Source organism: Mastacembelus armatus, chromosome 10 (assembly GCF_900324485.2).
Source record: "Mastacembelus armatus chromosome 10, fMasArm1.2, whole genome shotgun sequence".
NCBI classification, from domain to species: Eukaryota; Metazoa; Chordata; class Actinopteri; order Synbranchiformes; family Mastacembelidae; genus Mastacembelus; species Mastacembelus armatus.
Window position 1 is genome coordinate 2478018 of NC_046642.1, and position 27216 is coordinate 2505233.

At 44.5% G+C, this 27216-nt stretch overlaps 1 protein-coding gene across 1 annotated transcript in view; it reads right to left on the minus strand.

The window, feature by feature from the left end:
• The window catches only part of mgat4b (alpha-1,3-mannosyl-glycoprotein 4-beta-N-acetylglucosaminyltransferase B), a 63004-nt gene that overhangs the window by 8168 nt on the left and 27620 nt on the right, over positions 1-27216 (minus strand). Inside the window, exons 2-13 of the mRNA XM_026329660.1 lie at positions 25936-26115; positions 25098-25241; positions 23369-23502; positions 20375-20421; positions 19741-19854; positions 12860-12935; positions 11144-11258; positions 5670-5800; positions 3897-4004; positions 1775-1968; positions 1370-1448; positions 536-623 (exon numbers count right to left, since the gene is read on the minus strand). Coding sequence (XP_026185445.1) covers positions 536-623; positions 1370-1448; positions 1775-1968; positions 3897-4004; positions 5670-5800; positions 11144-11258; positions 12860-12935; positions 19741-19854; positions 20375-20421; positions 23369-23502; positions 25098-25241; positions 25936-26115 — 1410 coding nt within the window. The remainder of the gene's footprint in view (positions 1-535; positions 624-1369; positions 1449-1774; positions 1969-3896; positions 4005-5669; positions 5801-11143; positions 11259-12859; positions 12936-19740; positions 19855-20374; positions 20422-23368; positions 23503-25097; positions 25242-25935; positions 26116-27216) is intronic.

Below are 27216 nucleotides of genomic sequence, written 5' to 3' on the forward strand. Positions count from 1 at the left end.
CTGACGTTAACTACCTTATATACTTCTAATTTGAAGTACTTTCCATACTGCTGGGTAGCTGACGTTAACTACCTTATATACTTCTAATTTGAAGTACTTTCCATACTGCTGGGTAGCTGACGTTAACTACCTTATATACTTCTAATTTGAAGTACTTTCCATACTGCTGGGTAGCTGACGTTAACTACCTTATATACTTCTAATTTGAAGTACTTTCCATACTGCTGGGTATCTTGGGAATTTCCCACCAGGGATCAATAAAGTTTGATGATCAGTCTGTATTTTGTTGGATCCATCTGATCCTGAAAAGGAACTAAAGTTACCAGATAAATGTAGAGCAGGAAAAAGTCCAAGGTTTAACTCTGACATGTAGTGAAGTCCAAGGATGAAGTAGGACAAAGTGGAAATACTCAGATAAAGTACAAATACCTCAGAAATGGCCTGAAGTACAGTACTTGAGTCGAGTTACTTTCCAGCACTGACTGTGGTATTTCTGTGAGTACATTGACTGTGTGAAGGGACTTTGGTGTCTCACCTATTCTGATGAATCCGTCTTCTGTCCGCTGGTACTTTGGTGTTTTCTCCCTCCCTTCTGTTAAAGCCTCCTTCTCTGCCTGAATGTTCTGGAAAACACACACACACACACACACACACACACACACACACACATAAGTGAAACTTAAAGAAAATGCAGTCAGAAGTCTCCTGTAATGATTACAGGTCACCCAGGTTCAGTCAACAAAGTGAGAAAGGAAGAAAGAACAATTCACTTTTCTCTGCAACAACATTTATACATGAGATGGACGTGGGAAACTTCATGGGAGTCACCACAGATAAGCTGTGTTTTGTGTACACGACCTTGAAGACACCAGTGTGGCTCTGTACAGGCTCTGGGCAAGACTATCAGTAAACACCCTCCTTTCCCATGAACCCTTGCCATCATCTCCATCCTCTCTTCTCCTGGTCAGAGTTACCGTGGAAACTGCCTCCATCCTCCTGGTCCTCCCTGCATCCCTGTGTGAGCTCAGCTTCCTCTAAGTGTCAGTGGATTTTTTTTATCTGTCTGTATTTGCCTCTGTCTCGTCCACACAGGCCGATCTCCACAGGAGCTGCTCTTCCTCTCACTGTCCTGCTGTGAGGGTCCACCACTCTGCCTTGATATCCAGGAACCACTTGTTCTAAGATGTGTGTGTTAAAGTACTGAGATTTGGTCACCTGATACAGAACCTTCTGAGCTGTTATTAAAGATAAATCTATTTTGAGGGGAATCTGGTTTATCTCAGTCAGAAATGATTGACAAACATGCAAAAACCAACCCAAGTTCGGTGACTGGTCCAGTGTCTGGAACCAAATAGATTTCAAGACTCACATCAAAAGGCAGAACCTCCACAGATGTGTTGAAGAGTTTGTCCCCTGGATGTTCGATGTTCCCACTCCGGAAGAAATACCTGAAGGATAAAGAGCAGTGGTAGTAACAGAAGTAGCAGCAGTAGCAGAAAAGTACTTTCCACTACTTCCTTGTACATACCCTAGTACGCCCACCACCCTATAAATCCTGGTTCCCTCTAGTACCCTGTAATGTTCTGGTGTAAAGAGTGCTCCCCCCCAAGAACCTTACAACTACTCTGTAGGGTTCTAGTAGCCCTTAGAATCCTGCAGAGTCCTGGTCCAACCACCAACTTATAGTAATCCCTGCAGCCCCCTGTGGTCCTCTGGCAGACCCAGTACCCTGTAACCTGTTAGCCTGTGGACTTTTACACTCCCTGGTACCAACCTCTCAATACGGACAGGTGTGAAGAAACGTATTCGTATGAAATCCCCCGCCACGGGGGTGAAGGCCCAGAAGAAGTCCTCCCCCAGGTAGGCTTTCTCCAGGGTGAAGTGCTGGTAGGTCTTCAGGCTGGTCGTCACCTCAGCCAGTGGGTTGGCGTGGCCCTTGTGGAGGGTCTGTTTCCCAAAGTCCTTGTCCTGGAACAAAACGTTGCTGATTTAAAGGCTAATTCTGAGAAGTGGATTCAGATATGGTGGAGTTGTGTTTTGTTGTGTTTCTGTCTCCTGCATCTCTGTTACTCTACAACACCAAGAAGAGATGACACAGCTGTGCAGTGATAACATCAACGGTTAGTCACTCCAGACCGCCGCCAGCCTGGTATCACTGGCAGCCTCAGTGACTAACCCAGTTTGGCTTCAGTCTGAGACGCTAACAGAGCATCGCGTCACTGTTTGTGCACTTCTGATGCACTTCCAGACCTCAGTTCGTTCTTCACTGAGGGGCCACCTTCAAGTCTCTTCACATAAGATCCAGAATTTTCCTTGACGTGACTGATCCAAGTGGATGTGAGGAGGGAAATACAGAAGAATCGATCAGCATGAAGGTGTTTGGTTTTGTTACTAGTTAGAACATTTTCCAAACAACCAAATCTTGACTGTGTTTTATTTGCTAGAGTCAGTAACTAGTTATAAAATAATCTAAATAATAAAATGAGTTTGTGCTGCTGTTGAACGGCGCAGGTCTCAACTAAAAACTGTGCAGTCAAACAATGTGAGGCTTTAACACCAGCCTGTGTTTGCACTGCTGACAGCTCACAGATGGATTTCAGCAGCGCCGACTTCTTGTGTATAGGTTTTGTGTTTTGAAGTGAAAAATCTGGGCTACGTCCCTTGACCTAACTCTGTTACAACAAGACCGTCTACAGAGAAATCAGCCCCACTTCTACTTTGGTTCTTTTCATTTAAGTCAAACCTCAGCGCTGATTTTCTTACTAAACCTCAGTGAACATTTCAGGTTGGAGGGTAATCGCTGTGTTTAGCCTCCATCTTTACTGTGGTTCAATCCCCACATCAAGGACCCTGCTGGCCTGGGACAGCTGGATCAATAACCAATTGATTGGACCAGATTGCAGCACCAGTCAGGGGGGCTAATATCCATCGCTCTACCCCAGTAATCAGAGGCATTAAGCCTCGGCGTTCAGCCCTGAGCTGCAGGAGCCAAAGCTGCCACAGTTCTGAGATACTGCCGCTCGTGTCTGAGCCCGCGACTGCAGAGGCCTTCAATCTTCATCTCCCCTGGGTCCTGGGCTGTACTTCGATTGCACCTTCGGCCCGTTTCAAATTCACTAAACTCTGCACTTTCCTGCTGACGGCTGACCAGTACACCCACTGTGCTGCTGCTGTAAAAGCTAAAACACAGAAATCATTTCTGAAAACCAGCACAGGAGTCGCTCTGCTCTGACAGCATGTAACACCAAACAAGTGTGCAGAGAAGACTGTAGGAATATCCCATTTTCTAATCCAGACTGATTTTTATCTTTTACTGTATGAATCACGCCCCGATAAAATACTCACTGGGTCCTACTGGAACTTATTTGCAGGTACAGTCGAGGAAAACAAGACTATGGGGAACAAGGAGGAACAACTGGGCCTTGAAAACAAATGGTACTAATAAATACTGGGAACCTTTAATGTCCAGTACTGCAAAACCAAACTGCAGTTTTCTTATTGTGTAATTAAAGAGCAATAAGCAGAGAGTAGCCACAGCCCCAATACCTGAAATATACATTGAGTTTTCCACATTTCATCCTGCACTGTGAGCCATAAAATCCCATCTAAAAGAAGAGTTCACACATTTTACTGGTGTATTTTCAGCAGAATCAGCGGCCGAGCAGCTAAAGAGCCGCACACAGAGCTGGGCTGCCAGGATCGGCCCCTAAGGGTCTGCTGCAAAGTATTAGATTCATATTTTTTACTGATGGCAGTTTGTAAAAGTCAGTTTTAGATTAATCATCAAGTGTCTCAACTGTATAAATATTTTCATCTGCCATTGACTGACCCGCAGTGTCGTCACCCTGTTGTACTTCATTATTTACAGAAGTACACAGACTCAGTACAGCCATTACCTTGAGTTTCTGTATTTTCCCAGCCAGAGACGAGTGGGTGCCAACGTGTTGGAAGAGAGACGGTTTGAAGCGAATCCTCAGGTTGGCTTTCTGCCTGTCACAGTGTTTCTGATGGGGAGACACAAACAGTCACAGAAACAGAGTCAGACTCCAGCTGGAAGAAAACTTTCATTTCAGGAAACTGATTTCTGCTTAGCATTTCTGCTAAGTTTAAAGCTGCACCGATTCCCAACCTCAGTTTTTACAAGGTTACTCAGGATACACAACCTGAAGTACAAGTCTGAGGTATTTGTACTTTACCTAAGGATTTCCACTTTGTACTGCTTCATCCTTGGACTTCACTACATGTCAGAGTCAAACCTTGTACTTTTTCCTGCTCTACATTTATCTGATAACTTTAGTTCCTTTTCATAATCAGATGGATCCAACAAAATACAGACTGATCATCAAACTTTATTGATCCCTGGTGGGAAACTCCCAAGATACCCAGCAGTATGGAAAGTACTTCAAATTAGAAGTATATAAGGTAGTTAATGTCAGCTACCCAGCAGTATGGAAAGTACTTCAAATTAGAAGTATATAAGGTAGTTAACATCAGCTACCCAGCGGTATATAAAGTACTTCAAATTAGAAGTATATAAGGTAGTTAACATCAGCTACCCAGCGGTATGGAAAGTACTTCAAATTAGAAGTATATAAGGTAGTTAACATCACCTACCCAGCTGTATATAAAGTACTTCAAATTAGAAGTATATAAGGTAGTTAACATCAGCTACCCAGCGGTATATAAAGTACTTCAAATTAGAAGTATATAAGGTAGTTAACGTCAGCTACCCAGCGGTATGGAAAGTACTTCAAATTAGAAGTATATAAGGTAGTTAACGTCAGCTACCCAGCGGTATATAAAGTACTTCAAATTAGAAGTATATAAGGTAGTTAACGTCAGCTACCCAGCGGTATATAAAGTACTTCAAATTAGAAGTATATAAGGTAGTTAACGTCAGCTACCCAGCGGTATATAAAGTACTTCAAATTAGAAGTATATAAGGTAGTTAACGTCAGCTACCCAGCGGTATATAAAGTACTTCAAATTAGAAGTATATAAGGTAGTTAACGTCAGCTACCCAGCAGTATATAAAGTACTTCAAATTAGAAGTATATAAGGTAGTTAACATCAGCTACCCAGCGGTATATAAAGTACTTCAAATTAGAAGTATATAAGGTAGTTAACGTCAGCTACCCAGCGGTATATAAAGTACTTCAAATTAGAAGTATATAAGGTAGTTAACGTCAGCTACCCAGCGGTATATAAAGTACTTCAAATTAGAAGTATATAAGGTAGTTAACATCAGCTACCCAGCGGTATATAAAGTACTTCAAATTAGAAGTATATAAGGTAGTTAACGTCAGCTACCCAGCGGTATGGAAAGTACTTCAAATTAGAAGTATATAAGGTAGTTAACGTCAGCTACCCAGCAGTATGGAAAGTACTTCAAATTAGAAGTATATAAGGTAGTTAACGTCAGCTACCCAGCAGTATGGAAAGTACTTCAAATTAGAAGTATATAAGGTGTATAAAGAATGTGAGTTTCACTGCTGCCTGTCTCAGTTTGATCTTTACCAAATGAAAGAGAGAAATTGATCTCTCTGTCTGGTAAAACCAGATGAAACTTTAGATAAACAGGACACAGTATCTGCTGTGCAGGGGGACAGTCACATCCACCTCATCTGTGTATTGTTTCTGTTGATGTGGAGAAAATCCGAGCAACTCACCGCATCCTTCTCAGGGTTGCAGACCTTGACCCACATGATGTGGTCCAGCAGCCAGTCGATGGGTTTGTCTTTGTAGAACATCAGCATGAACTCCACGATGAGCGACAGGTCCATGGACTTAAACATCTTTCCTGTCAGAGAGGAACACAGTTCACTGCATAGTCTAGTACCTGGTCTGGGAACAGCCTCCCACTCAGCTGTGTTTGGGTGGATTCACCTTCAGGTATTGAGATCACACATTAAAAAACGACAAATCACTGGACAACATGGAGAAAAGAATAAGTCTCTTGATCTGGAAACACTCAGAGGAGGCTGCTGTCTGATATGGAACAAAGCTCTGTGATTGGATGGTTCTTGTTGAATTGCATCCTGGGAGTCGTAGTTGTCTTCTTTCCTTCAGTTCTTACAGTGTGTCCACAGCCTTGTGGTACTGTTGACTTTTCAGTCAAAGCAGATATTTAACGGTGTGTGACGAAAATGAAGAAACTCCAGCTTGTGCTGGTGCTTCAGCCTGTTTCTGCTGCTCAGCTGAGGGATCTCCTCTCTCTGGACCCAAACAAGAAACAGGGTCAGCAGAGGGCTGAGCTCTCCTCCTGCCCCCTCTGGGCCACCCTGATCGGTTTGGACGTGTCAGCCTCCAGAGGGCCGGATGTTCAGCGGGACGACAGAATTAAAAACCCCACAGACACAAACGAGGCTGAAGCTAAACTTAGCAAAGCAAAAGCCAAATGTAAAGAGGTGAATTAGAGCAGCAGCCTGCAGCGCTGGAGCTCTCCGCTCCGTCTGATTTAATTCAGTGAGTCAGCATCACCCTGATGAATTTACTGCAGCAGCCGCTGCTCGCAGGCGACTCGGGGTCGGGAGGATTCCTCAGGTCAGAAACCAGGAGCGGAAGGAGGCCTGGGAGGAGGGCGGAGGGGAGACAAGACAATAGAACAAAGACACAAACTCGGCATCCATACAGCTGAGACATGAGGCTGCTGCAGTCACCTCCACCCTGGGCCCGAGTGGCAGAGCAGGGACAGGATGAAATCAACTGGAGCTCGTTCATCTCTCAGTCAATCAGAACAGAAAACACACAACCAGGATTATATCTGAACCGTTACTGTTCCGTTATTACTGGGCTTCATGTATCAGCAGCTCTGTAACTGTGTGGGTGGAAAGTGAAACAGGAGAGAGGAGCAGGGAGGTATACAACCATGTTAGGACAGACAGGACGTCTGGCACCTCCTCCTCCTCCTCAGAGGGAACATGAGATGAAGAGTAAATCAAGAGTTGCTGCTCTTGTGGTTCTCAGGTCCTAATTGCTTCTTCATTAAGGTCCCGAGTAAAACCCTGGGTCAGATCAGAGCATTTTAAATCATGGTGAAATTATAGTATTATTAGTAGTATTATAGTGTAATAGTATTTTGTGTTTGTGTTGTATCTGTCTGTAGTTGTGTATTTTGTGTTTGTGTTGTATCTGTCTGTAGTTGTGTATTTTGTGTTTGTGTTGTATCTGTCTGTAGTTGTGTATTTTGTGTTTGTTGTGTATTTAGTGTTTGTGTTGTGTCTGTCTGTAGTTGTGTATTTTGTGTTTGTGTTGTATCTGTCTGTAATTTTGTATTTTCTGTTTGTATTGTATCTGTCTGTAGTTGTGTATTTTCCGTTTGTGTTGTATCTGTCTGTAGTTGTGTATTTTGTGTTTGTGTTGTATCTGTCTGTAGTTTTGTATTTTGTGTTTGTGTTGTATCTGTCTGTAGTTGTGTATTTTGTGTTTGTGTTGTATCTGTCTGTAGTTGTGTATTTTGTGTTTGTGTTGTGTCTGTCTGTAATTTTGTATTTTGTGTTTGTGTTGTATCTGTCTGTAATTTTGTATTTAGTGTTTGTGTTGTATCTGTCTGTAGTTGTGTATTTTGTGTTTGTGTTGTATCTGTCTGTAGTTGTGTATTTTGTGTTTGTGTTGTATCTGTCTGTAGTTTTGTATTTAGTGTTTGTGTTGTGTCTGTCTGTAGTTGTGTATTTTGTGTTTGTGTTGTATCTGTCTGTAGTTGTGTATTTAGTGTTTGTGTTGTATCTGTCTGTAGTTGTGTATTTAGTGTTTGTGTTGTGTCTGTCTGTAGTTGTGTATTTTGTGTTTGTGTTGTATCTGTCTGTAGTTGTGTATTTTGTGTTTGTGTTGTATCTGTCTGTAGTTGTGTATTTTGTGTTTGTGTTGTATTTAGTGTTTGTGTTGTATCTGTCTGTAGTTGTGTATTTAGTGTTTGTTGTGTATTTAGTGTTTGTGTTGTATCTGTCTGTAGTTGTGTATTTAGTGTTTGTGTTGTATTTAGTGTTTGTGTTGTGTCTGTCTGTAGTTGTGTATTTTGTGTTTGTGTTGTATCTGTCTGTAGTTGTGTATTTTGTGTTTGTGTTGTATCTGTCTGTAGTTGTGTATTTTCTGTTTGTGTTGTATCTGTCTGTAGTTGGGTATTTTCTGTTTGTGTTGTGTCTGTCTGTAATTTTGTATTTTGTGTTTGTGTTGTATCTGTCTGTAGTTGTGTATTTTGTGTTTGTGTTGTATCTGTCTGTAGTTGTGTATTTTGTGTTTGTGTTGTATCTGTCTGTAGTTGTGTATTTTGTGTTTGTGTTGTATCTGTCTGTAGTTGTGTATTTTGTGTTTGTGTTGTATCTGTCTGTAGTTGTGTATTTTGTGTTTGTGTTGTAACTGTCTGTAGTTGTGTATTTTGTGTTTGTGTTGTAACTGTCTGTAGTTGTGTATTTTGTGTTTGTGTTGTAGCTGTCTGTAGTTGTGTATTTTGTGTTTGTGTTGTAACTGTCTGTAGTTGTGTATTTTGTGTTTGTGTTGTATCTGTCTGTAGTTGTGTATTTTGTGTTTGTGTTGTATCTGTCTGTAGTTGTGTATTTTGTGTTTGTGTTGTAACTGTCTGTAGTTGTGTATTTTGTGTTTGTGTTGTAGCTGTCTGTAGTTGTGTATTTTGTGTTTGTGTTGTATCTGTCTGTAGTTGTGTATTTTCTGTTTGTGTTGTGTCTGTAGTTTCTGCTGTCAGACAGTTTTTCTCTTAACAAAGAACAAAAAGTGTGTGATGAAGGTGCAGAGCAACACACACACACACACACACACACACAGACACACACACACTCCGCCTTCACACTGCCAGATGACCCATAATGCAACAGTTTCATCAGCCTCACACACCAACCCCCCTGTTCATCTGAGGCCCACAGTTCGTTGCCGGAGCACGTGGTCGTCATAGGTCCTTACAACAAAAGCAGCCCCTGATAAACAGTCAGCTGGTTTCCGACCCCGAGGGACAATATCACACACATAATGACATAATTGATTGTTTTCTCCACTGCAGTTAGTACGATCAATAATTCACACTTAAAGTGTTTAATTTCTTTTGCTGGGGGAAGCGACGCCCCGAGCGGAGACTGAACAGACTCAGGATCAGTTCCCAGCAGCTGCTGAAAAACAAAAGGGCTGGATGGTTTCTAATAACATGGAGGCTGCCGACTGTAGGAGGGAATTAAAACCTGCTTTGCTCCGAAAGTCCGAGTTTCATTTAGATTCAGCCTGATGCTTTTTAATTTCACTAAAAAAAAACTTTTTCATCAGTCTCTGATCATTTCCAGCCCAATGAGCACAAACTTTGATTTGTGACTTGTCACAAAATAAAATCGACTTAAAGTTGAGGGTTTTTTGCACATCTTTCAGTTTTTTTCTTTTCACTCTATTGGCACAAAGAACAGCCACTGAGCCGACAGAACCAGAACCAGCAGTGACGAAGGCCGACTGTTGTGTCGCCTTCAGATGGGCTAAAAAGTGTCATTGAACGCACCACACGGACTCCAGCTGGTACGTTCTGCGCCTGGTGAGAGGAAATACCTCTCCACTCCAGCAGGGGGCAGTAGTCTGTATTGGCCATTCAAAAAGGCAAAGTGGAAGACCTGTACTGTGGATATACAAACCATTTTCACACCACAGACGCTTTATAGCTGCTTCTGATCCACAACATGCCTGAGGAGAAGCTGCAGGTGGAGCTGCTGTTGGCAGGACTTTGGTTGTAGAAGAACAAAGGATGAGAAAATACAGAGATACTGGACTGACCTACTGATCAGCCAGTCCAAGGATCTCTCTCACTGATGGGATCAATATGCTGCCATGGGACGTGAATTCATGTCTAATTAAATGTAGAAGTTTACGAGTGTTTCCTCCAACAGGAAACTGGGCCCAGGCTCGGTGTTTGCTAAGGATGTGAAAGTGGACTGCCTGAAGCAAACAGCCTCCCTGTGACACCCGGAGTGTTTGACCTTCTCTGTGCGGCTGCTGTCACTGAGGTTCAGCCTCTGGGGGATCAGTGAGGTGCGTTTGATTCTTCTGCTCCAACCTCGGTAATGACGGACTGGGCGCTCAGGGACCTATTAGAGATAAGTGGAGCTGCAAAGCCTCATGGGATGAATGTTGCTGGGTAATTGTCTGTGTGTGTGTGTGTGTGTGTGTGTGTGTGTGTGTGTGTGTGTGTGTGTGTGTGTGTGTGTGTGTGTGTGGACAGACTGGAGCCTCCCAACAGAAACACACACACTTTGAGTGTATTTCTGTGAGAGGAGGATATTTGCTGTCAGGTGCACAAACTGCTGCGTCACCACAGTGTCTACATGTCCATGACAAAGCTGCAGCACAGTGCAGGTGAACACGCTGGCGTCTGAGTGGGCTCAGTCCTGCTGAGCTCTCATATGTCTCCAATGATGGTTTACAAACTTAAACCTGCTCGGTTTCCTAGACACGTGCACGTTTCACACATATGATGCAGATGTTGAAGCTCCCTGTCTCGAGGTTAATTAGAAACGCCTCGTTTGTGTGTCTCCAAAAACACACAAACATACACGTGGTCACCAGCTTCTGTCCTGAACCACCAGAGCTGCATTTACTCCTGTTCCCTGGTCTGGTTCAGATAAATGGAGGAGGTGAAGCTCAAACAGTTCACAGTAAACACCTTAATCCCCACATGTTCAGTCAGATCTGCAGTTTGTGTGTCTGTTCCTTCCCATCCATGTCAGTCAGGGACATGGACCAGGTGTGAACCCCCTGAGCTCCTAAACTGCCACCATGCACAGACTGAACTGAAATGTGAAGAACAACAATGTGATTTGTGCTCAGTTGGTTCCCATATGTTCCTTCCAGTTTGGCTCCATCAGACGCTGCTGCTCATACTTTTGTACTTTTCAGTACTATGACATGTAACAGGAAATACAAACCAACAGCAAACCTCACAGTAGGATTCGTTTTAGTTAGTTTTGTCTGCAGCCTCCGACCTGAAGAGACCTGACATTCTGCTTTCTGATTAGAGGTTTCCCCGGTTCCCTGAGACAGTCTAACAGTGTTCCTCCAGGATGGCAGATACCCAGCCTCTCTGCTCATTATGGAAATGAGGATAATCATTACTGTTGTTGTTGTGATGGTAAACGCAGACAATGCTGCCGTAGCGACTCACCGATGAAGCCGAGCTGAGAAAACTCCAGGATCATCCACTCCTCCGACGGCTGCTGCAACGCAAAGTTCTTCATGGTGGTGAAGTAGTTTGGACGAGCGACTATGTCGTCCTCTAGCTGAGAGAGAGAGAGAGAGAGAGAGAGAGAGAGAGAGAGAGAAATGCCATTCATCATTTGTTCATCCAGCACTCATAGCAGTGTGTCTGAGATGTGTTTTATTAAACTGTAAGAGCGCTGGCCTTTCTGGTCAGAGTGAGACCTCCTGACGACAGAAGCAGAAAATCTAATTAATATTTTTAAACAGTTTCAGGTTAAATGAACAAATGAAAAACCACATGAACCAGAGGACACACGGACGCTCGATAACTTTATTTAAGCAAAGTTCTTAAACATTAAACCAACGGAGTCAATTTATTACAAGAATCCAAAGGTGGAGTAAAGAACATAGAACCTGAAAAGCAGCAGAACCTGTGAGATGTTCTGGAGTACTTGTACTTCAGTACAGTGCTCCTGATAAACACCTTGTCTCAGGGGGGTCAACCCCCTCCCACAACACACGGGGCTGGCTCAGTCTCAGCAGAGATGGTGGCGGTGAGATGGCTCCATTGCTGGGAAATAACTGGAAAATAACCCAGTTCGGCTCCAGCTGCGCTCAAGGACAAGGCTGCAGATCACAACAGATCCACATCACCCCTCGATTCCCCGACTGAAAATCACAGAGATCTTCCTGGGAACGGTTTTTGTCAGAGAGCGCAGGAAACGCTGCTCGGTTCGGGGAATTCAGGCGTCATTAGATGCTTTTCAGCAGCAACGTTCACAGCAGGTCGAGAACACTGGTATCACCTGTCTTCATCTGTTATCAGCCTCTTCTCTGTGGCTGAGCGAAGGAAGAGTCAGACCAGAAGGATAATTCCTGCTGATAAAACAAAACCTGACTCATCTTAAACGTGTTTTCTGACGCTTATGTTTGGCTTGTTCATATTTTATTTATTCATTTTGTTTTGTGTGTGTGTGGACCCCAGAATGGTCTGTTTAAGTCGTTTTTAAAATAAGAATAAGGAATGAGAAGCTTGTCGCCTGTTCTTCAGGTTAAAAGACGTTTTTCCGTCAGACACCGGGGAAACAGGAGGACAGACTCTGCCGTCTCCTTCTTCTTTTCATCTGTACAAGGAACAAAGACCATCTAAAGCCACAGAGACGCCTCCATTAACGTCGCTGTCAGTCTACCCACAATGCAACAGTTTCATCAGCTTCACACAGCAGCAGTTACATCCCAGATGCTTTTCGTTTGAATGGCTGTCCTGCTTTGTTGGATTCAGTGCGGTGACATCAGCCCTGTCTCAGATGAAACTGTCAGCTGAGGCTGAAAGTCTCTGCACTTATTTTAGTCACGTCCTCAGAAACTGGGGCGGCACGGTGATTTAGTGGTTCTCACTGTTGCCTCACAGCAAGAACGTTCCTGGTTTGAAACCCAGTGGGGACCTTTCTATGTGGGTTTTCTCCAGGTACTCCGGTTTCCTTCCACAGTCCAAAAACATGTATGTCATGTATGTCTTTTTGCTGTTATTGGTGATTTTTTTCCGTTGGCCATTTTGCTTCTTTTAACAAACATATATATATAAAACCTTCTGCTGTTACCTGGTACCACTGTAACTGTACAGTAAACACTATTGTACAGGAGACAAACAGGGTTTACAGGTCAGTCATTTATTTCCTACCTGGACGTAGTACGTTCCTTTAGACTGAGCGTACATCATCAGGAAACAGTAGTCCAGGTTCTGCTTCGTCCTCCACCTGAGGAAGAGGAGGAGGAGAACACAAAGTATCACCAGAAAATCATCGAACATGGAAAACAGCTCACACACAGGTGTGTTTCCATCACTTCAGAGGATGTTACAATCATTTCACATTGGAGTTCAACCCTAAACCAAGTCTTCAGCTCAAGTGTAATATAACAGGAATTTGGCCCCAAAAGGAAGTTGATTCTCCCAGTTTAACTAGTAACACGAGGAAGCTGGAATGGCAGTACCAACATGGAGGTGTGAGTGACAGGATGATTAACAGGTGGGATTGCCAGGTGTGACTGACAGGTGTAATTGACAGGTGTGATTGACAGGTGTGATTAGCAGGTGTGACTCACAGGATGATTAGCAGGTGTGACTGACAGGATGATTAACAGGTGTGACTGACAGGATGATTAACAGGTGTGACTGACGTGATTAGCAGGTGTGACTGACAGGTGGGATTATCAGATGTGACTGACAGATGTGATTAGCAGGTGTGACTGACAGGTGGGATTAGCAGGTGTGACTGACAGGTGGGATTAGCAGGTGTGACTGACAGGATGATTAACAGGTGTGACTGACAGGATGATTAACAGGTGTGACTGAAGTGATTAGCAGGTGTGACTGACGTGATTAGCAGGTGTGACTGACAGGTGGGATTATCAGATGTGACTGACAGATGTGATTAGCAGGTGTGACTGACAGGTGGGATTAGCAGGTGTGACTGACAGGTGGGATTAGCAGGGGTGATTCATAGGTGGGAGTGACAGGTGTGACTGACATGTGATTAGCCAGTGTGATTGACAGGTGGGATTTGCAGGTGTGATTCATAGGTGGGATTGACAGGTGTGACTGACATGATTAGCAGGTGTGACTGACGTGATTAGCAGGTGTGATTGACAGGTGTGATTAGCAGGTGTGATTCATAGGTGGGAGTGACAGGTGTGACTGACATGATTAGCAGGTGTGACTGACGTGATTAGCAGGTGTGATTGACAGGTGTGATTAGCAGGTGTGATTCATAGGTGGGAGTGACAGGTGTGACTGATAGATGTGATTAGCAGGTGTGATTGACAGGTGTGATTGACAGATTGCACTTTTAAAGCCCCTGTGTTTTATAGAATGAATAGTTAATGTGTGAATGTGTGTACTCGACAAAAACATGTTCCTGTTTGTCCTTTTCTTGCAGTGCAGGAAGGACATTGCTTCACTGATAATAAATATACAGCTGCAAAAATGGCCCAGAGAGAAAACATCTAAAACATCTCTCAGATAAAGAGCTGGAGGATTCACGTTTCATCACAGCAGATTTGCATCGATACCTTCAGTCTGTGTAATGGAAAAACGCCGGCAGTTCATACATTTCAGGTAGTCCCAGAAACAGCACAAAACAATCAGCGGTGAATTGAATCAGTGTGTGTACAGGAGAGGTTTGGTAAACAGCAGCGCGACTCGACAACAGAGCAAACACACACACACACACACACGGGTCAGTGTTTACAATAGCAGCGAACCAAAGCTGCAGGAAACTCAGCGCTCAGGACTTTCCGCTCAGACCTCAGCATCACACCTGGGGACAGTCGGAGAGAAGAGGCCAGGAGGTTGACGCGCAGCAGGACTCAGGACTCTGATGAACTTTCTCAATGACACATCATAAAATCAAATGTTATCCACTTAGGAAAAGATGAGGCGCAGTGAAAGGTGATTTTATGTGTTATTAAGCACAAATCCCATCTAGACACTAAAAGCAACAAAACACAACAACCAGCTCCAGATGTTGCTGTGAGCAGAGAGAAGCTGGTGGAGCAGTGGAACCAGATCAGAGACCAGTCGACTCTTTCTTCCTTCAGAGCCTGTAAACAGTGATGGCCGTTCTCAGCTCCTGGCGCTGGTTTTTGGAAAAAGACAGGCCTCCCATTGTTGGTGAGGAAGAACCATGAAGAACCATTTTAATAGTTTTTGGACAACTCACTGATATGAAATTAGCCTTTGGCCCTAGAAACAGTCAGAGGCGTATCATAAAATGTCCTTTTGTGGGGGTTTACACTGCATGTGATGAACACATGAGCCCTGCAGACAAGAACCCCCCTTCGCCGACTCTCTCACTTTACTGTGCTGTAAATAAAAAACATCTCCTCCAACGGCCTCCACTCGTGTCCTCACACAGCGGTTTGTCCCGCGTTACAAGTGGTTTTACCACAGGGAGTCAGCAGCCTTTTATAAGGTTTTTAATGGAAAACAATAAACACAAAAGCAGCTTTGTGTCTCTCTCCCCCACGGCAATCAACGACTGATTCTCCGCCCAGAACTGAAGCACAACAACAGGAAGAGTTTTAAATAGCGAGGAGCTTTTCTGTGGAAGCTGAACGTACAGAAGCAGCCGGAGCGTGACCACAGAGACTTTAAACATTATATGTGCTGCCGACCATTTACTTTTATTGGTCTCTGCTCTACCTGAAGCTCATGTCACAGTGGCCGATTTATTAGGCACACCTGTACACCTGAGCACAATTCAGCCCTGCCACAACATCTGTCCATATAAAGCTCTTCATATCTCAGTGTCTGAAGTGAATTATTAAGACTGAATCTAAGGTTGTTCTGGACACATCATTTTCAGAGGTGTCTATAAACTTTTGTCCTCTCCATCTACATACACAAAGGGGTCAGAATATTAGGAACACCTCTGAATAAAAAAATGAGGCTCAGTCCTTTGACTTTTTGTGAATTTGTTTCTTGCAGAGGAGACTAGATCGATAGCAGCCTTGACTGGACTTAACTACAGAGACACAAGGTCTGACTGCAGAGACAGAAACATGTTTTCTTCACCAGGTGACGTCCGGTCTCTTGCAGTCCACCTCCGCTTCCTGCTGTGACCCAGTGGAGGATCGAACATGGTTTTATGAGTCGCTGCGGGAGGCAAAGCGAACATCCCACAGTTAATATGCAAGGCCACGACTCTGAGACTCGTTTTACTGTCCTCTGTCTCCCACTGAGGGAACATCAGGCCATCAGTGGGATGAAGGAGTCCAGAGAGAACAAACTGTAACGGGATTCTCATCGGAGAGCGAACAGGTTGGTGCTGCCGGAGTTTGCATACAAACAGCGCTAAAAAGGACGGATCACCGCTGACACCTGCCACTACTCTGAAGTGTTTAAGGAGCAGTTTTGCATATTTAAGAAGATTGTACTGCAAATCTCAGACACTTGACATTTCTGCAGGCGTAGAAAGTTTTAAAGTGAATTTAGTGGAGAGACACTGCTTTCAGTTTCTCTCTATAAATGTCACCTTGAAATTAATTTAAAGCCAAGAGCCAACCCATCACATTACTGATGAACTATAATGCACACATGTATTTGGTCATAAAGTGTTGGACACATTGAAACGTGGGCTCACATTTGATCTGAATCCAGTAGCTGTTGAGATATCTCAGTCTGAAGCAAAGTGGTTTCTGTGCTAAAGTTCATTTCTTGTTCTCTGCAAACCAGTAGAATCGACTCCTCCTCCTCCTCCGTCTGGTTGTTTTCATCCAACTCCTCTGAAGAAACATACAACCAGTTTAAACTTCACGCTTGTCCCCAAAACCAGCTGCAGAGCTGCGTCTTCCTGTGGTTTCTGTAGGTTCCAGGTTTCCGCCTGCAGAGACTTGATGGGGGTTTTATAGGTTCTTAGTGTGAAACTGTTACTGTGTGAATAAAGGCGTGTCAGGACTTGAGCAGTGGACTCAGGGTTTCTACTGATTTCTCCTCATTTATCCCGATGGTGTAAAACCGTTACCTGCTTGTTGAGGATAAAGACCAGGAGAGCTACCTCTGCTGTGCAAACAGCCTCTTATTGCTTTCAGATACAGACAAACAGGGTCCAGCTCCTGCAAAATGGACTGAATGCATCATATTAATGTTGACACTGGATTTTATTTGGTTGTAACTGTCAGCTGTGATGCATTTGCTGCCATTCTGCAAGTGGGAGAAACCACCGCTGTCAGGCATTCACCCAAACAATGAATGCATGCTCTCGAATCAAGCGACCTACTGGGAACAGTCTGCACTGTACGTCTTCATCAGGTGAGGCCACATGTAAACCTCAGCCAATCAGATCCCAGTCACATCACGATGCACAAAGACTCAGAGTTACCAGCTAATGGATTATTTTATGTTTCATCAGCAGGGATACATCAGTTTCTCTACTCAGCTTCTGGATGTTCCTGGACTCTGTGACTCTGTTCCCAGTCACCTGACTTCGCTCACCAGCCTCCATTTCTGGGCTTCAGTCCTCGTAGCCTAAGCCTTGTGGTGTTGTTTTTCCCAGTTTTCGCCTGTTTTAGAATCTGTTTGGGGTATGGATTCTGGATTTGTCTTTGGATTATAGTCTGGATCCCCCCCGCCCTTTCCCTTTAGACCATTTACTGGGATTGGACTGATTGGACTCTGGTTCTGGCTCTTCCCTGCTCAGGTTTGTCTTCCTGGACTCTAAGTAAGCCAATCCTTTTTGTTGGGTAAAGCTTATTCTGCACTTTCTGTTTCGTATTTTTGTTTTACCCCTCGCTCCTCCCTAGTGGTCTTCTTTCATCTCTTTCCTCCATCCTTGCCTTCATTAACCTCCTGTATCTCCTCCCTCCTTCATCATCTTGTTTTCCTTTCTAGATCCATCCCTCCTCCCCTCCCTTCATCCGTCCTTGTTGCACCTCCATCCTTTGCTGTGTTACCACGGGAACAGGGCCAAAGAGGCGGAGTAACGTTTGATTAACAAAGATGTCGTCACCTCGATCTGCATCCTGACCCTTAAAGGAAGAGAGAGCGTGTGTTTCCTTTTAGGATGTGTGTGTGTGTGTGTGTAGTTAGTTCACTCAGCGTGGTTCAGAGCCTCATGAATTAGCCATGACAGGCTGACAGACGCCTGGAGAGCTGTTTAACACACACACACACACACACACACACACACACACACACACACACACACACACACACACAGGGTGAGCTTTCTTTGATGGCTGCAGATGATAAATCACGCACACACACCAGGTAAAATATTAAGTGAGAATGTGTGTGTGTTTCTGTGGATAAATTTTAGTTTGATGCAGGTGCTGTTAGGACATCCTCACACCTTCATGAGGCTGCCTGAGGGCTCAGACCTGGTTTAGGACTCAGGTCAGAACCAGGTTTAGGTCCGGGTTAGGATTTAGTTGTGATGGTCTAGCAAGCGTCTCCTCACAGCTGCAGAGACAAGCATGTGTGTGGATGTTGGTGCATCTTTAATTAGGGCTGTCGCTTTAGTTCAGAGCAATGTCTCAGTAACGTGAAACTCATAACGTCACTTTGAGAGAAACAACTTGTTTTATTTAGTCGTGGCTGTTAATTCCCAGCATGCACAGCAGGTCAACAGATTTCAGCTGCGTGCAAATATCAGCTGAGAGTGAATCATGGATGTAACGCGGAGAGGAGCTGATCAGCGTTGTTGGCAGCTTGCTGCAGGCACCAACTGTGGTGATGCATTAAAAAAAAAATCCCCTGCTGCTCAAAAAGTATTTTCCTCCTCGACTGGGTTCATAACTGTATCTCCACGAGCAGGACGAGCAACTGCACAACAACACGACAAAGATCCTAAACATACAACGAGCCAACACACCCGACACTACAACACTGGTGCTACAACACCCGACCTGGATGTGGAGGAGTTTTCAGGTGTCTTATATTCTGTCCTCAGGTTTAAAATCCTTGTCTCCAGAGGCGAGAACATCTGGTGTGAATCCTGTCACCAGCTCAGTCTGTTGTGTTGCTGTTTGAGCATGAAAGGATTACACAAAACCTGTTTCATGTAGTGACACTGATAAAATCATCACTGTAAAATGCCACCTCTGCAAACTGCTCTCTACACCCGAAGATAAAAAAAGAAGCACTGAGAGTCTGCTCGCATGTTGCTGCAGCCAAAGGGTCTTAACAGCTAAAAAGGTTTGCAGCAACAAAAGTTGCCGGTGTGAGTCCCGTCGTCAGTGTCTTAGACTGCACTTGACTTTCTAAGCTCAGCAGCCACGATCAGACCAGCGGAAGCCTGGACAGGTGTGTCAGGGTAGTCTACAGTGGAGCAGACAGCAGGCTGCAGAGGGAGCAGTGACTCTGTCTCAGTGAAGGAGGTTTAGTTTAAGGTTCTGTGAGGCACCTGAGACACGAACAGACTCTGTGACTGTGGACAAGAACAGGGGTGTGTAGCTGATACTTGGCAGGTATTTTGGCGACGGGGGATGGAGATGCTGAAAACAGTTTCTGCCTTAGAAAGTACCTACCCAAGTACTGCACACTAAGAGACTTCTGATAGTACTGGTAACAACCACTAAGCCAGACTAAACCAGAGCCAAACACCAGACACTGGTACGGCTCCAGTGTGGTTCTGCTGTTGCTGACAGGTTCATAAATGTGATCGTTTGTGTGATTGTTGAGGGATCAACACAGACTACGTGCCAGCACACAAAACAGCTTCTTTTATAAAGTGAAGCATCATCTGCAGACACGACCGATGTATGAAAACATCTGCAAACACTTCAACAACACAACCAGACCCAACGAGAAGCAGTGAGTCTGATGTTTCAAGCAGCAGTGAATGGAAAAGACTAAAGTTCATGTTACATCCCAGCAGCAGAGAAAAATAATACACACATTTTATTCTGTGTTGTTATTAGAACAGACTTTTATAGTGTAAGCCGAGTTTCCTGTGCTCAAACCACACAAACACACACACACACACACACATAAAGTAGAGCTGTTCCAAACTGACTGAGTCACACTGTTGGCAAAGTGTTAAATAAACCAGGAGGGTTACAGACCTGACTCTCTCCTTTGGGTCTCCGAAAGACTCTCTCAGGCGGGAGAAGTCGGGGTAGAAGTGGACGGACGGAGAGACGACCTCCAACAGGCCCGACTGAATCTCTGCAGGGAAACTAAAAGTAAAGGAGATGATGATGGTTTTGTGTGTGTCTAAGTAAAGACTGTTTGCTTTGTCCTGGACGTTCAGTCATTTAAAACTGAAGGAAAACAACCACCTGTCTGAACAACGTGACCCAACAGAAACTCACTCTAACTCATTTTCACTTCACTGGAAAAAGGAAAAAACAGCAGAGGAAAACAAAAAAGACAAGACAGAAAAGAAGGAGAGAGAGAAGGGTGGGGGTGGAGGAGGTGAGGAAGGAAATTAAAATAAAGGAAGGAAAGAAGGAGGCAAGGTTGAAAATGAGGATGTAAAAAAGAAAAGAAGGAGGCAGAGAATAGGAGGTGAGGAAGGAAAGGACGATGAAGGAAGTAAAGCAGAGAAGGAAAGGAGGAGAGAATGAAGGAGGTAAGGAAGGAAAGGAGGCGCTAGGGAAGGAAGGACAATGGTGAAGGATGAGGAAAGCAAAGACTGCCTCTCTCCTGTGCGTCTGTTGCCATAGAAACGGCATCCCATCATGCAGGTGGACTTACAGGCGCTTCAGGTTGTCTGCTACACCGCTGGCGTACTGCTGGTCAGCCTGAAGACACACACAGACACAGAAACAGCAACACACTGACGTCAGAGACCAGTCAAACGTGAACCAGTGCAGCCGTGTGGCTCCCTGATGTGGTTTGAATAGTCTGGAGGTCTACAGCACAGACCAGTAAGATAAACCAGGTTCTGGATTCACACACATTACGCTGACGACACGACATTAATTGCTGCTGGATGGGATTTGGACTCACACAAACACACACACACACACACACACACACAGACACATTAATGAATTATTAATGAAACTAGTCTGATTCTGGTTTCTGTTATTACGGTCGTGTATGTTGAACACACTGAAGTCATAGGACTATTTTTAACATTTGCATGATCTTCTGCACACACACACACACACACACGCACACACACACCCTCACACACACACACGCGCGCGCGCACACACACACACACACACACACACACACACACACAAATTTTCCCACTTGAACATCAACAACTTGAGTAATCGATGACATCAAAGTTCAGCCTCTTTCTTGGCCAATCAGGATGCAGATGGGCTCCCCGAGGGACCCAATCATCTGGCTGTGAGGGTCGCCACGAGGTCACACGTCTCCTGCAGCCGAGTGGAGCAGCACTCAGCCGTTCTGAGGTTTGTTTTGGCATCCTGGAGGTGCCAGCCGGGTGGAGCTTACCGCAGAGCTCAGTGTTAATGAGGAGCAGCCGCTCGCTGATGAATCCTCACTTTTTCTGTCAATATTTACTGAGCTCTTCTCACTCTGAGCTCATGGTGCTTCTCATACAAACTGTTTCTCATACATTTGGCCTTTTTTAGACCAAAAAGTAAGAAAAACAGCAGAATTCTCCAATATTTTCCTCAGAAGACTTTTCCCAGGGTGGAGAAGCCTCTGAAGCAGCAGTAAAAGCAGAAAAGCTGCAGGATTTTGTGGAGTTTGGCTGAACTGGAAAATCCAAACACTGAATCCACGAGGATTTTCCAGGCTCCTCAAGCAGCCTCCAACCTGAACCTGCAGGTCATGTGACACACGCAGTGCACGTCCTTTATGCTGGGAAACCACGAAGAAGAAGAGTTCAAACATTCAGCACTCACACCTGGATCCATTAAACCCAGTTAATATAAAGTCAACGTTTTGATGTTTTTTTCTGGTTTTGATCCACCGGACTGATCAGTACTGCTGTGCAGCAAAAGTTGCACAGCAGCAGGAATCCAGATTCCTGGATAATCAGACTGCACATGGTGTGGGAGGACACGAGGCAGGGTCAATCTTCAGGGACAGTCTAGACTATCAGACGTCTACTGATGGGGGTCAGGGGTCTCAAACATTTACTGCAAGTCCAGTGTTCCGTCTGTTTGAGCTCTGGGTTTGGTCTCCACCACCTGCTGAGGGAAATCTCTGGCTCTTTAGCTGTTAAATGCTCCTCCTCCTTATATGTTCACATATTTTTCTATAAATATTGATTTTAGCTGCTTTAACATGGCTCTGAACTCCAAACCAGACAATAAAAAACAGATGGTGCATCTTGTGATTTGGTGTAAAAGATTCTATTTTCCAGAAAAAGCAGCGACTGCAGATGTTCTGACCCAGGTAACGGAAGAGTCACAGGGCCCTAAACTAAACTAAACTAACCAGTGCGTTGTGGATTTCTGTTCCTCTTCCCCATCGTTACAACATGCTTCCGTCATGTAATATTCATCCTACACATCTCTCCACTTTAAAAGCTCCTTGTTGCTCATCAGCAAACCTCAAAGATCTGTGGACGCTCAGACCCAAACAGTCAGAGCCAGAATCCATGAGTGGGGGAGTAAGAACAAAAGCCCTGAGGAGATGGGTGTAGAAATATGACAGTCCATCAGCCTGCAGGACCAAGAAAACAGAACAAAATGACAAACACAGGCACAAATGGAAACAAACATATAAGGAGAGCAGGGAAACACACAGCTGGAGTCCAGAGCTCCAGTTTCTAGTCCCGCTCAGATCGTGTGTCATTGGCTCACTGCCTCAGAGCCAGAAGTGTTTGACAGCAGCTTTAACACTTCAGCAAATGTGTCTGCAATCAGTGGAAATATGTGAAAATCTGTGGCAGGTTTCTGCTCAGACAGCAGGGTCCATGGCCCAAAACAGCATCCCCCATGTCAAACATCTGTGTCATTTTTCAGTTTTTGTTTCTAAAGACTGACTGCAGCTCCATCTAAGTGTCATTTCTCAGTCTCTGATCAGTGAAGATCAGTTTTTCCAAAAGCAGCTGCTCACTGTAGCTTTTACCAAGCAAACAGGAGAGAACAGCTCATTTGGTGTGGACCATTTTCAGCAGTGGATTAATTCACAGTTTATAGCAAAGGTGCCCAGCCAGTGTCCTGTATATCAGCTGTGTGGTGTTTGAGCTTTCCTCTGTGTGACCTGTGACCTCTGCGTGACCTGTGACCTCTGTTTGACCTGTGACCTCTGTTTGACCTGTGAGCTGAGCTCTGTGAGAAAAAACTCCAACCTGGACACCATGAGAACTTAAGGAGGTTGGCGTTAAATCGAACTAAAATGGATGGGACATTGGGATGCACTGGGCGCGATGCATCCTGGGTGTTGTAGGATTGGGGGCTTTTGGGAATAAGATGTCTTTTTTCTTGTTTTCTCCAGTTACATTAAGAACATTTTTTTACACATGACTGACGCATGAAGGGCTGAGCTGGATCAAATGACCATCTGTGGAGCAGTGGCTTGTTCCTTTCACAGCAGCAGAGTCTGCTGGAGGATTCTGGCAGAGTCCAGGTTCACATCCAGAGTCCTGGCTGTGGGTCAGGCAACAACAGTGCTTTGATTCAAGCTCAGGAAAGATGTTGGTTCTGGAGTCACTGTTTTGTATTAACCCACATCGGCATGTTTTTCTGACCTTAACCACACACACACAGACACAGACACACACACACACACACACACACACACACACAGAGGTACCTCAGCAATGAGGACGACGATGACGCAGTCGTCCTTCTCGGCGGCACTGAGCTCAGACATCAGAGAGCTGAGGGTGTCGGTGAGGTAGGAGTGGACCTCCCTCTTCACACTGGGAACCCCCATGACTATAGAGACTTCAGACACAGAGATACATGTTTTAAAGTTTTAGAGTTGACCCTTCAGTGGTGCAGGTCACACTGTCAGCAGCTCAGGCTGGACCTTTCTGCTGTGTGCTCAATAAAATACAGATGTCAGTATTTGTACTTGTGGTACAAAGGACGTGTGAGTGTGAATGTATCCAGGAAATACACAGAGCTGACAGGACTTCAGGAAGTCTGGGGGTTTTGAAGGTTCCCTGCATGTCCAGAGCCATGTAGAGTGGTTGGCTAGAATAATTAAAGAAAATTATAAAGCTGACGTGGTCTTCATGAGACCAAGGACAGGAATGTTTGCAGTTAGTGCACAAACCCTCTGCAAATGAACATGTCAGTGTGTGTCAGATTGTGTGAGTGTGTGTGTGTGCAGATAATAAAGGGAACGTAGGATGTGGAAGGTTTCCAGAAAATACACAGACCCACTGGGCAGTTTAACAGGCAGTGAGGGTGAAATGTTTCCAGCTAATACACAGAGCCAGCTGGAAGTGTTGAGCATTCCCATAAAATAAATTTTATTCATTTTCTGTTCACTGACACACTGTTGTCAATGAAAGCCAGTGTTTCCTGCACAGATGTTTCAAATTAAAAGCCCCCCAGTAGCTCAAAGGGTATAATCCCAACTCTTCCCTAACAGGTGGTGTTTGTTAACGCCGGCTGCATCCTCCACCAGTTCTTTATAACAAATCTGTCTCCTGCAAACAGAACTAGACCAAAGCAGACGGGGCTGAAGCAAGTTAGGAATGTAAAAACGAATTAGAGGTCAAAGTGGGCTGGACATAAATGCAGACACACACAAACACGACCTGCACATTCACCAGCCTCCATGTCTCACACTCACTTTTCTCCCCCTAGATCCTCCAGAAAAAAATCTCTTTGTACTGTTTTGTTTCAGATTTTTTACAGATAAATTTGATTTTTCTCTCTCACTCACACACACACACACACACACACACACACCAATAAATGAATACACTGCTGTGTGTCTGTACTTGGTTATCTGTCCTTTGCTGCACCATAAAGCACTTTCCATCCGCCCGACTAACCTCTTTTACTCAAAGTGAATCATAAATACACGTGACTGCACACACACACACACACACACACACACACACACACTGATATCTTACATTTCTGATGGGCTTGCCTACCCTGGTTTCGTGTGTATAAAGCAGGCTTGTCAGAAAAGGGTTTAGTAAGCAGGAAAAATTTCAATATCAATAAATTAGACCCGACACACAGGAATGCACACACACACACAAACACACACACACACTGTGACCTTGTTCAGGCCTGGTTGGTCGTAGCTGTTTGCTTTACCCTCCAGAGGACTGTGGGTGTATCAGGGGGGCCTCAGTGAGCCGTCACCCCAGGGATGATGCACTGAGGCTGGGCTGCTGATGCAGGAGCCCTGGTCCTGAAGTGGAGGTGTGTGTTGGTGTGTGTGTGTGTGTGTGTGTGTGTGTTGTGCTGTTGTCTGATTTTTTCGTTAATGCTCTGAAAAACGAAGTATTTTGTGAGTTATTTTCCTAATTTTCTTACTGTTGTTCCCATAGAAAAGGTGTGCTGGTTTTTACCTCCAGTGCGGCCCTGCCCCAGGTGCACGGCGGGCTGCAGGCTGTCCTCTCTGTTCAGCAGGTGAGGGAGGTGATGGAAGATGGAGGGAAGCTGCAGGGAGTTTTTACTGTTGCTCACGTTCCACAACTTCAGCCTCGTCTCCTCTGAAACCAGGACAGAGAGAGACCAGATCAGACCGGAGTATGTGGAAAAACTAAGTGCTCCATGTCAGATTGTTGAGGATTTGCCACATTTAAGTAGTTATGACAATTTGATTGTCTATAATTATATTAGATGAAAATTTGTCATTTGAACATTAAACCTAGGAAACAATTAAGTTCAGAACTGATTTTGAAAATGGTTCCTGCATTTAAAAGGACTTTTAAACATTGATCAGACATATTTTCTCTTCCTGCACCAACATCTCAGTCACTGCGTCATATCTGGTTAAACAGAATAACAGCAGCTAATCGCAGGTGTGAGAACACGGCGTCTCATCCACGTCCAACAATCAACAGGATTGTTTGGGCCTGGATTTAATCTGATATTTGTCACTGGAATAAACCTACAGGTGCTTTTGATAAAGTTCACACAGCCAAACAAACATGCTGTTCACTCTACTCAGTTTGACTTATTTCAAAATAAAAGCACAAAGTTAGTCCAGACAGTTTGATCCAGATTCAACAAATCAACAAAAGAACCAGAACAACCAAACAGACACCAGATCAGACCTGCTCGCCTTTGAACTCAAAGCAGATCAACTCAGACCCAATATTAGGCCAGGCTGAACCACATTAGACCAGGCTGAACCACATTAGACCTGGTTAGCTTTGATTAAACAGGACTAACATCACTGACCGGACAGGCTGCTCCAGGTGCGGTTGATGTCTCTGAGCGCCTGTTTCTCAGCGATGGCCCTCTTGATCTCCTCCAGGACCAGGTTCAGCTCTTTGGAGCGCCGCAGGTTCTCCTGCTCCGCTGAGTGGAGGCGCTCCCTCAATGCCAGGAACTCACGCTGGTAGATGTCCACAACATCTCCTTCAGAGGAGAGGAGAGGAGAGGAGAGGAGAGGAGAGGAGAGGAGAGGAGAGGAGAGGAGAGGAGAGGAGAGGAGAGATCCAGATGAACGGCTGTGAAACAGTCTGAACACAAACTGAATATTATCACCTTCATTAAGGAGGATTCACTGCAGGACTGTTGAATTAGACTGACTCAGTCCGACACAGGGGTTCCTAATAAACCGACTAGGTGCGACACAAGGGTTCCTAATAAACCGACTGGGTCTTAGTGTGTGTGTGGGACTGTGGCAGCTTGTCAGCATCAACAGGTCGAGAATAAAAACATAATCTGAATAAAAACATGAATAAAATGCTAAATCCTTCATCTGCTGCAGTAAAAGGCATCCGGCCATCCATCATCCCTCCATCACCCACCACTGCATTAATGCTGAAGGTAAATCTGCAGTAATCCCCGTTCACACACACACACACACAACTACACACTTTCATTCACTTATTCTACGCTAAAATGAAAATGGGTACAAAATAAGAAGCGAGAACAGAAACAGGTCGGTCAGACATTTTCTGCAGCATCAGCATCTTTTCCTGTTCACTCACCTGGACTGTAAAGAGCTTTTATTCTGAAACTGCTTCCTATAAGAGACTAATTTCACAGTGTTTTACGCGCGACAGTAAGAAAACTCCTTCCTGTTTGGGTCCTGGATCAGAATAATGTTGATTGGCATCGATGCAGAGTCAGGTCACAAAACACCCTGACACTCAGAGCTTCCTGCGGGTGTTTCAAATTAAAAGCCTCCCTGTTGTTATTTAGGACATGATGGTTAACGAGCGCTGCTGTCACGTGTCACTAATGACTCTAAGTGCAGATTAACTACCTGACTCCTGTATGTGTCACTGATTTAAAACCCAGTGATGGGTACATGTAGTAAAAGTACAATATTTCCCTCTGGACAGTCATAAAGTGTAGAAGATAAAACTGAAGTTAGTACTGAAGTTAACGTAGTTACTGTCCAGCCACAGCTCCAACTAAACTGAATGTTGCTGTTTTTACAGCTCAGTGTTTAACAGACATTATTTAATCAGAGCAGATGAATAACTGGGCAGCAGCACCATTAAAATC